This window comes from Hippopotamus amphibius, chromosome 9, assembly GCF_030028045.1.
Source record: "Hippopotamus amphibius kiboko isolate mHipAmp2 chromosome 9, mHipAmp2.hap2, whole genome shotgun sequence".
Taxonomy (NCBI): Eukaryota; Metazoa; Chordata; class Mammalia; order Artiodactyla; family Hippopotamidae; genus Hippopotamus; species Hippopotamus amphibius.
In genome coordinates, this window is record NC_080194.1 from 33,638,237 (window position 1) to 33,650,361 (window position 12,125).

A 12,125-nucleotide genomic window follows, 5' to 3' on the forward strand; every position below is an offset into this window, starting at 1 on the left:
AGCTCTGTTTTTCTGCTCTTGTTCCAATTGTTTGGACAAATAGGAAACCGCACATGAGGCGAAGATTGCGTGGAAGGGAGTGAATAAGGTAGTGTTGAAAAGGAGAGATGTTATGAATAGCTGATATTTTTAGAGTGTTATCTTTCTTGTTCACAATGAGTTTGGGTTTCCAGCCTGATGAAATGTACAATTTACAAAGTCTGAGGGAAACTAAGACATGGGAAACTGATGCCAAGAATGAGGAGACTCACTCAAAAAGCCTGTCTGAGAGGTCGGGGAGGGTGGCAGCTGTGATCTTTCAGAGTCTTGGCTGAAAAGCTCTGCTCGCTGTTCTGCCGTGTTCGAGGACTCCTCCATGACAGGACTCCCACTGGGATTCCAGACACCTAGGTGAGCTGTGGGATTTACAGAGAAGGCATGGCCATCAGGATACTGCCTTTAAACTCTGAATTTCATACCTCAAATGGGCTCCCAGCACCATCAGCCCTTCTACTGTGATCGTCTACCACATTTGTCCCTCCACCCCAACCCCATGATTCTTCTGCCTTCTCTTCCCTCCTCAAGCCTTCCTAGGCCTCCCTACCTCTCAATATTAGGAAATGACCTTGTCTTTCATTTTATAGAGAAACTTTAAGCTATCAGATAGGAGGATCCCTCTCATCTTCCATTGTCAGATTCCCAACCCACCATCTTCATTTCCTTCCTCCCTTTGTTATCACCGAGGAGAAGTTTCTCCACCTTTCAAAGGTCTGTCCCTACTTTCCCTTTTTTTTTTTCTTAATATTGTCCAATTTACTATCTTAAAATTTTTTTACACACCAGTCTCACATTTTGTGCTGCCAATGTATATTGCTATTCATCATGAATTTTGCGATATAAGTACTTGCAATCTCTTTTCATTTTTACTGTATGATAGCTTCTATGTTGTCACTCTACTCTGCATCAGTAGTAAGCATATTCTTTAAATTAAAAAAAAAGTCCATACTTATTTTTTCAAACTAGAAAAATCATTTAAATATGCTATAGTTTAAATAACAGTATTTTAGCTTATTTACCAATTATGATTTATATAGATATCAGTAACCTGTGCTGTTTACATAAAGTATTTGAATAAACACTGCAATGTTACATGGGTCTATAAAAAGGCCTTGTAACTGAGTCAATTCGTTGACACCAAATAGATCAGCGCTGTGTACATACACAATACTAGATACAAAGCATGGGCCCAGTATGTGTATTACAATGTGACGCCAATATCTTACATGCTATTATCATTTTTCAATATGATAGTTAAAATGAAGTGCAGTCTTACCAAAATAATAAAATACTATATACATCTTATGTTTTTAAATTTAAATTTAACTTAAAATGTCCTCAGTTGAACTAAACACATTTTAACTGTTCAATTAGCTTCAGTGGCTAATTGGCCATTAGTTTTTGTATTAAACAGTACAGATGTAGATCATTTGACTTCCATACCAGTAATTGTTTTACAATATTTTGCCTAATATTCCTTTTCAAAGAATTTATTCCTTTTCAAAGAATTTGTTCCTTTGATCCTCCCCTTTCTCTCATCCCCTCTACTGGATCATTTCTATCCACATTCAAATGTGCTTTCATCCCTTGACTCACTTTTTCAGCTACACATTCCCCTGACACAGGCTTCTACTCCCTGTCCTTGTCAAATTCTTGTGTCTATGTCTTCCCCTTTCTCACCTCTCATTCTTCACTCAGCTCATTCCAATCTGTCTTTGCTCCTACTGTGCCACCAAAGCTCCTCTTGACCTCCGTGTTATCCAATCCATGTGCTTTTTCTGTACTCATCTGACTCAGGCTCTCAAAAATGTGTGTGTGACACACTTAATGCTCCCTCCTTGACATGCTCTCCTTTTGTTATCAAATGGGGGTCCCATTCCTTGCAACTTACAAAATCAATACTCAAAAATGGTAGAAAGGAAAGGTGCGTTTAATCAGAATGCTGGCAGTCCGGGGAGATGGTGGACTCAGTATCCCCAGAAACCACCTCCGAAGATTCTACTCAGCCAGGAAACTTTTAAAGGGAAGGAGGGAAGTAATCTCAGTTATCATTGGGATGGGGGTCAGAGGGGTCACCATCCCCCCACTGCAGTCTCGTCGATTCTAGATATTATCTTGTTCACAGTTTGGTCACACGTTTTGTTCGGGAGATTACTGAAGGGGAAGCTAGGGAAGAGATCTGGTCATCTTTTAATAACTTAATCTTCATTTCTTTTTCTTTTTTTTTTTTAAATAATTCCCTTTAAAATTTTTTTATTTTATTTATTTATTTATTTGGCTGTATTGGGTCTTTGTTGCTGTGCCTGGGCTTTCTCTAATTGTGGTGAGCAGAGGCTACATTTCATTGCGGTGCGCAGGCTTCTTATTGTGGTGGCTTCTCTTGTTGCGGAGCATGGGCTCTAGGCATGTGGGCTTCAGTAGTTGTGGCACATGGGCTCAGTAGTTGTGGCACATGGGCTTAGTTTCTCTGAGGCATGTGGGATCTTCCTGGACCAGGGACAGAACCCACGTCCCCTGCGTTGGCAGGTGGATTCTTAACCACTGTGCCACCAGGGAAGTCTCTATTCTTCATTTCTACCTCTTTGATCTATGGAAAGAACTGACAAGTTAGGCAAGATATTGTGTAATTAAAAGATTTGAAAGTTGAGCTGGAGATGAGTAGAGCATGGGGGTGCCTGGTTTAAAAGGAGGCAAAAGACCTGTATTCAGAAAACTATAAGATAACAGATGAAAGAAATCAAATACAACACAAGCAGATGGCGAGATATACCATGTTCTTGGAGCGAAAGAATCAATATTATGAAAATAACTATACTACCCAAGGCAATCTACAGATTCAGTGCAATCCCTATCAAATTACCAAGGACATTTTTCACAGAATTAGAACAAAAAATTTTACATTTTTTATGGAAACACAGAAGACCCCAAATAGTGAAAACAGTCTTGAAAAAGGAAAAAGGAGCTGGAGGAATCAGGCTCCCTGATTTCAGACTATACTCCAAAGCTACAGTAATCAAGACAATATGGTACTGGCACAAAAACAGAAATATAAATTAATGGAACAGTATAGAAAGTCCAGAGAGAAACCCATGCACCTATGGTCACCTAATCTATGACAAAGGAGGCAAGAATAAACAATGGAGAAAAGACAGTCTATCCAATAAGTGGCGCTGGGAAAACTGGACAGCTTTTCATGTAAAAGAATGAAATTAGAATACTCCCTAACACCATACACAAAAATAAACTCAAAATGGATTAAAGACCTAAATGTAAGGCTGGACACTATAAAACTCTTAGAGGAAAACATAGGCAGGACACTCTTTGACATAAATTGCAGCAAGATCTTTTTTGACCCACCTCCTAGAATAATGAAATTTTTAAAAATAAATAAACAATAAAAACCAAACAAATAAATAAACAAATGGGACCTAACTAAACTTAAAAGCTTTTGCACAGAAAAGGAAACCATAAACAAGATGAAAAGACAACCCTCAAATGGGAGAAAATATTTGCAAAGAAGGCAACTGACAAGGGATTAATCTCCAAAATATATAAACAGCTCATCTAGCTCAATATCAAAAAACAAAAACCCAATCAAAAAATGGTCAGAAGACCTAAATAGACATTTCTCCAAAGACATACAAATGGCCAAGAGGCACATGAAAAGATGCTTAACATCACTAATTATTAGAGAAATGCAAATCATGACTACAATGAGGTATCACCTCACACCGGTCAGAATGGCCATCATCAAAAAATCTACAAACAATAAATGCTGCAGAGGGTGTGGAGAAAAGGGAATCCTCTTACATTGTTGGTGGGAATGTAAATTGATACAGCCACTATGGAGAACAATATGGAGGTACCTTAAAAAACTAAAAATAGAACTACCATATAGCACAGCAATCCCACTACTGGGCATATACCCAGAGAAAACCATAATTCAGAAAGACACATGCACCCCAATGTTCACTGCAGCACTATCTACAATAGCCAAGACATGAAAGTAACCTAAATGTCCATTAACAGAGGAATAAATAAAGAAGGTGTGGTACATATATGCAATGGAATATTACTCAGCCATAAGAAGGAACAAAATTGTGCCATTTGCAGAGATATGGATAAACCAAGAGACTGTCTTACAGAGTGAAGTAAGTCAGAAAGAGAAAAACAAATATCATATATTAATGCATATATGTGGAATCTAGAAAAATGGTACAGATGAACCTATTTTGCAAAGCAGAAATAGACACAGACATAGAGAACAAACATATGGACACCAAGAGGGGAAAGAGAGGGGGTGGGATGAGTTGGGAGTTTGGGATTGACGAATATACACTATTGATACTATGTATAAAATAGATAACTAATGAGAACATACTGTATAGGAACCCTACTCAGTGCTCTGTGGTGACCTAAATGGGAAGAAAATCCAAAAAGGAGGGGATATATGTATATGTACAGCTGATTCACTTTGCTGTGCAGCAGAAACTAGCACAGTGTTGTAAAGCAACTATACTCCAATTAAAAAAAAAATTGTCACAAGGGGGAAAACAGTTAGTTACAATACAGCTTTGTTAAAGTGACAAGAAAAGGGGCTCCCTGCTGAGGGCAGTTTCCTACAAAGAGCTGCTTACACTCTCTCAGCTCCCAGGACTCCATGTTCTCCGGGTTCTCCTCTTACCTCTGTAGCTGCTACTTCTCAACTCCTCTGCAGGCTCCTCCTTCTCCACCTGAGCTAAGGACGGAGATGCCCATGGCTTGGGCCTGGGTCCTCTTCTCATCTTTCCTCATACTATGTCCCCAAACAGTCTTATCCATTCCCCTGGCTTTAAATACCATCTATATTCTGAATATCTCGAGCCTGGAGCTCTTCTCTCACTCTTTGGTCCATGCAACTACCAGCTTGACATCTCCACCTGGATACCTCACAGGTATCAAAACTTTATCTTGTCCAGAAGCTAACTCTTACCTCATTGCCTCTCTTCAGTTCCTCAAACATCACCACATCTTTTGTATCCCAAGGTCTTCATACATCCTTCATCCTCTACCTGGGATGACCTTCCCTCTTCTATAGTTGTAGCTGACTTATCTTTCAGGTCTGTGCTTCAGTTTGTCCCTCTCTGAGAGGCCTTTTCTGGCCACTCAATCTAAGAAGATTCTCCCCTCATTACTTTCTGTCACTGCACAGAGTTTGTCTCTCATAAAAGTTATCACAATTTGTAATTAATTTCATATTTTTTCTTTCCTTTTTGGGGGGCATTCTTTCCTGCTGTGCTCCATGTTGGCAAAGACCTTTTCTTTTGTTTTCTAATGTATCCCCAGCACATTACAAGGTGCCTGTGACTTACTACTGGGTAGACATTTAAATGAATGAATCAGAAGATGGACTGCAGGGGTGGGATGACTCTGAACGTTTGGTCCACCTCCCTCTTCCTCCTCTTAGTGCCCTAAGCTCCCAGGATCTGTCTGTCCACTTAGGGCATCTCCTGGAGCAAGAATAAAAGTGGATTTGAAAGCAGGAAGAAAAAGGGGAGCTGGTGCAGTACTTGATGTTTTGGGGTCTAGGGAGGAATCATGGACTAGGGCCTTTATAAAGTCTTGTCTCAAGGTAGAAACATTGAAATAAATTCAGTCCAGGATGAGTTTCCTCACTTCTGGCCAGGAGCAGGCCAAAGACGTGGTTTGGTTTTCAGAAGCCCCATCAGTCCCTGAAAGGACGCCCTGTACTTCCCTCTTCTCACTAGTGGAAAGACGGACGGAGACCCGGCTTGTGAGGCCTCTGCTCCCGTGCCGACTCCAAGCTGCCTGGAGGGGATTAGCCAGGAGACCAAGGCCAGGATGGAGGAAGAAGCGTACAACAAGGGGTGAGTCAGCCTTCAGCCGCCCTGAGGTCACCTGGCATTTCTCAGAAGATACCTTCCCACGGGCCTTTCCTGTCTCTTAGAGGATTTAGGGAAGCAACCCGTGGCCCCCGGGACCTCCTTGCCTGAGTAAGGAACTACATAGGAAAGAGCAGTACTGTTCCACAGGAAGGACAGAAGGAAATGGGGCGAGAGGGTGTGATTAGATAATAACTAGGCTGCCCTCTTTTTAGGCAGAAAGCCACCAGAATGATCTGGAAACCAGGGGCCCTGGGTGGGTTCCTCTTGGTGGTGCCCGAGGCTTCCTGACACATGCTCGGAGCAGTCACGCTGCTGCCAACAGTACCCAGGAGCAGTTGCTGCCCCACTTCCTGGAACTGCCTCAGCCATTCCTTCTTCCTGTCGAAGGAGTCCCCTCGACTTCCAGCTGCCCCCTTCTCTAAGAAGCTTAGAGACTGAGCTTCAACAGCACCTTTGGCCCATTGCCAGTCACTGATGGGACAGAATACTGAGCAAGGTCTCAGAACACTGAGCGAGGTAGAGAATTACCTCTGACCAGGTACCCCGCCCTGAGCTTCTTTTCCTGCAGCTCCTGAAGGAGATACATCTTCCCTCTGATATAGGACCTGTGGGCTTTGGTGTGGGGGTCACCTGCCCTGTGTGGCGGTCACCTGCCCTGTGTGGGGGTCACCTGCCCTGTGTGGCAGTCACCTGCCCTGTGTGGCGGTCACCTGCACCGTGTGGCGGTCACCTGCCCTGTGTGGGGTTGCCCCAGCCCAACTGTTCTGGCCTGAAACACTCAGCTGTAGGACAAGCAAAAAGTACGTTCAGGGTAATATCAAAGCTGGGCAGAGGAAATCGGAGGGTTTCTCTTGGAAAGCCTGTCTTTTCCCCCACACCTGTCCTCTGCACTTAGAATGCAGCGGCGTGAATGCTTCCATCAGCTTTGTGACCATTTACTGTGAACGTGTGTGCCTTTCACTTTCACAACGCTTCCCAGCACGCCTGCGTGACAGGTGTCACCTTCCCTAGGACAAGCCATATGCCAGGCACGTCCTCAAAATAGTCCAACACCCGTGCAACGGGTGCCAGCCTCTCCTTTTTCCAGGGGAGGAGCGAGGCTCCAAGGCCACACAGAGCGCAGATGCAGTCCTCAGCCCTCCCAAATGGTTTGTAGGAGAAGAGTCCAGCCAGGAGACACGGCACCCACATTTTTTCCCTGTCTGTTTTGTCACACTTTCACATAAACAGGAAGAATGGCTGAGGGGTGAGGGGAAGTCATGCTGACATGAGCCACCGTGGGATGCCGTGGCGTTCCCCAGCTTTTTCCTATTGTGTGGAACCACAGGAAGTGAGTGTGTAATCATCGGAGGGGCTCCGTGTCCTCCTCTAGCAACTCAGGAAAGGATGCTCTGCACCCGGACTTTCCAGACTCAGTTGTTTATCATTGCCTTCCAGATACCAGGAAGGTGTAAAGAAGACCAAGGAGCTTCAAGACCTGAAGGAGGAGGAAGAAGAACAGAAGAGCGAGAGCCCTGAGGAAGCTGAAGAGGCAGAGGAAACCGAGGAAGAGGAAAAGGAGCAGAGAAGCAGGTTGGAGCCCTCGCTGTTGCTGAAATGGGTCCCCATTCATGTCATTGCACAGCCTCCCTGGAGGTGCCAATCCAGGGCAGCGGTGGGTGTAGGGCCCAAGTGAGCAGCCAACAGAAACCAAGAGGGCACTCGTGTTGGAGGAGGAGGCAGAGGAAATCCCACAAAGCCCAACTAGTTAATAAGAGGACATTTGTGAGAGCTGAGGGGTCAGGGGCTGTCAAGGGCAGGGTTGGCAGCAACCAGGAGCTGAGAAAATGCAAGGGACCACAGTTAGCTCATTGACCACCCATCCCCATGAAAGAGCCAAGGTCAAGGGAGTTGGCCTGAAGCCCTAGAGGCAAGTGGGGGCAGAGCAAATACAGGGAAGTAGGGGATGAACTCAACTTTGTGGCAAAGGTGACTCTCCAACAGGTTCCTTCCATGGTGACCAGACAAATTTGGTCGTCTGGACATTGTTTTCACTTTGGATTGGAAATATTTGGATTTTTCTTTTTTTAACATATTTTATATTTCAAGTGCATTTTCCACTAAATCATGAAAAATGTATGTAAAGTGGATAAAGGTTATGTAGATCCTGCATCTTGCCCTACCTGTGCCATATGGATTTAGTGACACATCATCATCCTGGATTTTAATGGAGGGCCCCAATTTCATATATCTGGCCCTATTATTTCTGTTAGCACATTCAAACCAGAAGTCTTGAATTTTGATTTTTTTAAATGTAGTTACAGCAAACTCGGAGCACTTCACCAAAGTCATTGTTTTTAGACTCCCAGGCTACCTTGGGGTCCAGGATGGCTTCAGCCAACAATGATCAATTAATCTAATCAGCTGTTACCCTTGGGACGGGGTATGTGTCTGTGCCTCATTGCTGGCAGACTCTGGAAATCACATGCATGCAATGAATAAGGTAATGAAATGCCGACTAGAAGTGAAACGGACATGCTTCAAAACACATAGCAACGACCAGTAAGTAGAGCCTAGTTGGTGGAAGATTCAACCAGAGTGAGAGGTGTCAGCCTGCAATAGTCAACTCAAGTGTTCAAGGGGAGAGAAAGTGTTTCACTGTTGGAAAGAAACCTGTGTAGGGATGCACCACCTCCTCTAGGGAGAGAAGCCCAGTTTTCACAATGAAAGCACAGTCCCTCCTCCAAGTGGCTGGGTCCTAGCCTTCCTGGTCTTCTGTCCCTCCTGGGGGTCCTCTGCTCTTGTTTTGCGGGCCACTACTCTGTCTCCTCTCCTTTACTACAGTCAAGTCCAGGCCTGGACTCTAGCCCTTTGTTTGGCTCCCTTCAAAACAGAAAGACAATCTGGGACTTATAACCCTTCTAAACACTGAGAAAGAACAAAAGAGAACTAAACACAGAGTACGTGGAATATAAACAGCCTGGTTTACAGAGCACAGGGCTGGCATCCTCATCTAGTTAATTTGCTCTTGGGTGATTGGCCCTCCCATTTCGTGGGATCCCAGAAGAAGTGAGGCTGTGCCTGGCTCCCGCTCTGTCCAGCTCCTGGTCTGCCCTTTGCCTCCATCGTCCAAGAGTGGCCTCTCGGTCCTGCTGATCCTGAAAGGCCTCGTTCTCTCTCCCTCTCAGTTTCACTTTTTGGTCCTAAGAGCATGCCTGTGCCTCAGGTGGTGGGTACCAGGCACCAGCACAGCCCTGAGAAGGGTCCCCGGCCTTCAGCACAGGATGTAGCTTCACCGGCTCAGGCCCAGCAGTGTGGCATCTTCTCCATAACGACTGCCACTGCTCTCATAGAAACTGCCCACCCACAGTTACAGGATCCCTTCCTTACCTGTCACCCAAGCCAGACTAGCCCCGAGAGCTGCTGTTGTCAATGCCAGGCAATCCATTCATTCTCAAGTCCCTTACGTACACAGTCGCCTTCGGGCACCCGCATTCACGCATGACTCCCCCCCTGAAATTGTGGCATCTCACTAACAAGCAAGGTCTGAAGTTACTAAAAGTTCCATGTCCTACGTAGCGCATTTCAAAAACACTGGGCTAACCCCAGCAGCTGACCCCTTATTGAAGAGATTCAACATCAAACTGGAGTCTTTTTGTCTGAATCTCTCCTCTGTTATAACAATATATAATAATATAATCTGTCCTTAATATTACTTTCTGGAGGATCAGCTTAAATGGATTTTGGGTGAATCAACCTGATATCTTAACCATATTACAACAGAGAACACAGTCTTCTGACATTTAAGTAATGCATGGAATAAGTGAGACTCATAAGATACAACAGAAAACTGCTGTCTTTTCTCCCACTGTCTGTTCAAACCTGCTCTTTGAGGTTAAGGTGATATTAGGCAGATCCCTTACTTTTCCCATAATTCTCATAAAGAGGAAGTCCTCTGGTCAAGTTTGTCTCAAGAGTAACCTCATTTCAGGCGTTAAAATGGCCAGTTCACTGAAATAGTCAAAAGCCTCAACTTAAAAAGTTCAACCTTCTCCCCACCCCTTCCCCCCAGCTCCTCTCTGCTTCAGGAAGGAAGCCCGCAGAGGGGACAGAGCTGACTTCTTGCTCTCTGTCACTCCTGCCAGCCACCCCAGCTTTGCTAATGCAGCACCTGACCTCTCCAGGGCTAACGCTGCGAAAGGGGATGGAGTTGAGGGGTAGGAAAAGCATTACTTGACTGGTCTTATTGTGAGCAGGCTCCAGGTCTTGGCAGGCATTTAAGGCTGACTTTCTGATTTTGTTCAGTGTGGTGTTTTGGGGGACCTTCAGAGAAAACCACCCCCCTCCTAGCCCCCAGCGCACACACCTTCACACCATTACTGAGGATTTCTCAACTGCAGATCCCTTTATGAAGTCGAATGCAGCGCTTCTGGCCGGCTACTTAAAATCCCTGTCTTGGTCCTTGGGCAGCTGGAGGTATACCTTCCGTGCTCAGCTTCTAAGTAGCATTTCCGGGCGTGATATCCCATCCCAGCTCTCCTTCTCCTGACCACATCCATTTAAGGCGAAATATGCATCTTTGGCCCACTATTGGCGGGAGGATGGTTTTCCGTACCACGGCCCCTGCTCGGATGCCACCAAACAGTTCAGCAAGATTCTCACTCTTCAGTTCTCTCGGGTGGGAGTCACGCACAGTCCACTCACTGTGCCCCCAAACTGCAACGTATCAAGCTCCCCAAGCAGCATCTCCGAAGCCCCTCTCTCCAGGCCCAGGTGAGAGGGGAGCAACCTCACCCCTCCTGATGGAGTAGGTAGAACTCAGAACAACCCAAAATTGATTTCCAAAGGAATTCTGTTTCGAATCTGATTCCATTTCTGACCGCTTTTGTAGGCTGGAAATGGGTAACCAGCTAAGGATCACGAAGCCAGATCTTGCCCTCCTCCTTTACCATCCCACTTAAGGACAGGATGAGAGTGGGATTCTCCCCACTCCAGGAGCTTGTGTGAGAGCACAGAAATACAGCCCCAAAGAAAGACTGTGTCTTAGCATCCAATTGTATCTGAATAGAAATTAAAGAAACTAAATGGGGTTGAAAGAACCCAAGCTTCCATTTCCAAATTCTCTCTCCCCAACAGCTGTGAACGTAGCTAAAGATTTTCACCTCAGCTCCTGTGCTCCCTGTTTTGCTTTGCTTAATTGTTCCTGAAACAATCAGCGGAATTCCCACATGGAAGAGAAATCAAGCAGTGCTTTAGCGTCCAAGGCGGGCACTCTGCGTATCTGATCCGTTTCTACGGAGGGTGCTCGTGACGTCTTTCTACCTGCTGTAAGGCACCTAGCTCTGAATTAGAGCTTTCTACTTCTCGGCAAATGGCCTGCGTATTTCAGCGTCTGTGTGAGCCTAGGGACCTTCGGGAAGCCCTGCTGTCACTTTTCTCACCTCTTCCATTTGGTGATTCTCAGTATTCTTGTTGTTATTTTTAAAAATAGATCTGGTTTAGAAACAGGAAGAAATTCTGACTTAATGAATGTGTCCAAGTCCTCTCCAGAGAGCTCTAAGAATGGACTCTTCCAAGCAGGCTGTCTGACCAATGTCTTTTCACTGGGCCACAAAAAGGAGTGGAAAAATTGAAAGCCAGTTGGAAAGAGGCGAAAGGGAAGTAAAGCAGGTGAAAAATGGAGGGGGAGGGAAGAAAGGGAAGGAGGGAAGAGGAAAAAGTGTGGCGAGAGCAGAGAAAGTGGAGGAGGGGGTATCAGGAACGAAGATTAGTGAGGCTGACAAAACATCTTGAATAAGTCACCCAGAGTTTGCTGGAGGCCACGGGTCCTCTGGAGGCCCCTGGGATGGTTTGAAGTGAGCTCTTGAGGTTGATCTGGTTCCTTGTCATTTATTACTCGACATTGAGAGTCTTCTAGGAGTTTATCACAGTCCTTCCACTCTAGATACAGTCAGATGTGGGACTGAGGACAACAAATTATGCATCTGAACGTGGAGGCAGGGGACAGGTTAGGACTCAGAACTGATCACTGATACCACTAAGTGCAGAAAAGATGCTGGTCCTGTCTGGATGTGTGGGAGTATGGGTCAGCCAGCCTGATATCTTGGGGCTTGGGAGAGTTCAGATATCAGTGACCATCTTGTGAGTAGATGAGGGCATGTGTGGACGGATAGATGATCACAGAAATAAGTAGAGTGTTCTAACCTAGTCTCTCCCAACATAAAG

The 12,125-nt window shown here is 45.1% G+C and overlaps 1 protein-coding gene across 7 annotated transcripts in view; it reads left to right on the forward strand.

Moving 5' to 3' along the window:
- Window positions 1–12,125, forward strand: part of IRAG1 (inositol 1,4,5-triphosphate receptor associated 1) — a 120,843-nt gene that overhangs the window by 105,122 nt on the left and 3,596 nt on the right. For all 7 annotated transcript variants that reach the window (XM_057750589.1, XM_057750591.1, XM_057750590.1 and 4 more), the window contains 2 exons: window positions 5,784–5,903; window positions 7,359–7,493. In XM_057750589.1, coding sequence (XP_057606572.1) covers window positions 5,784–5,903; window positions 7,359–7,493 — 255 coding nt within the window. The remainder of the gene's footprint in view (window positions 1–5,783; window positions 5,904–7,358; window positions 7,494–12,125) is intronic.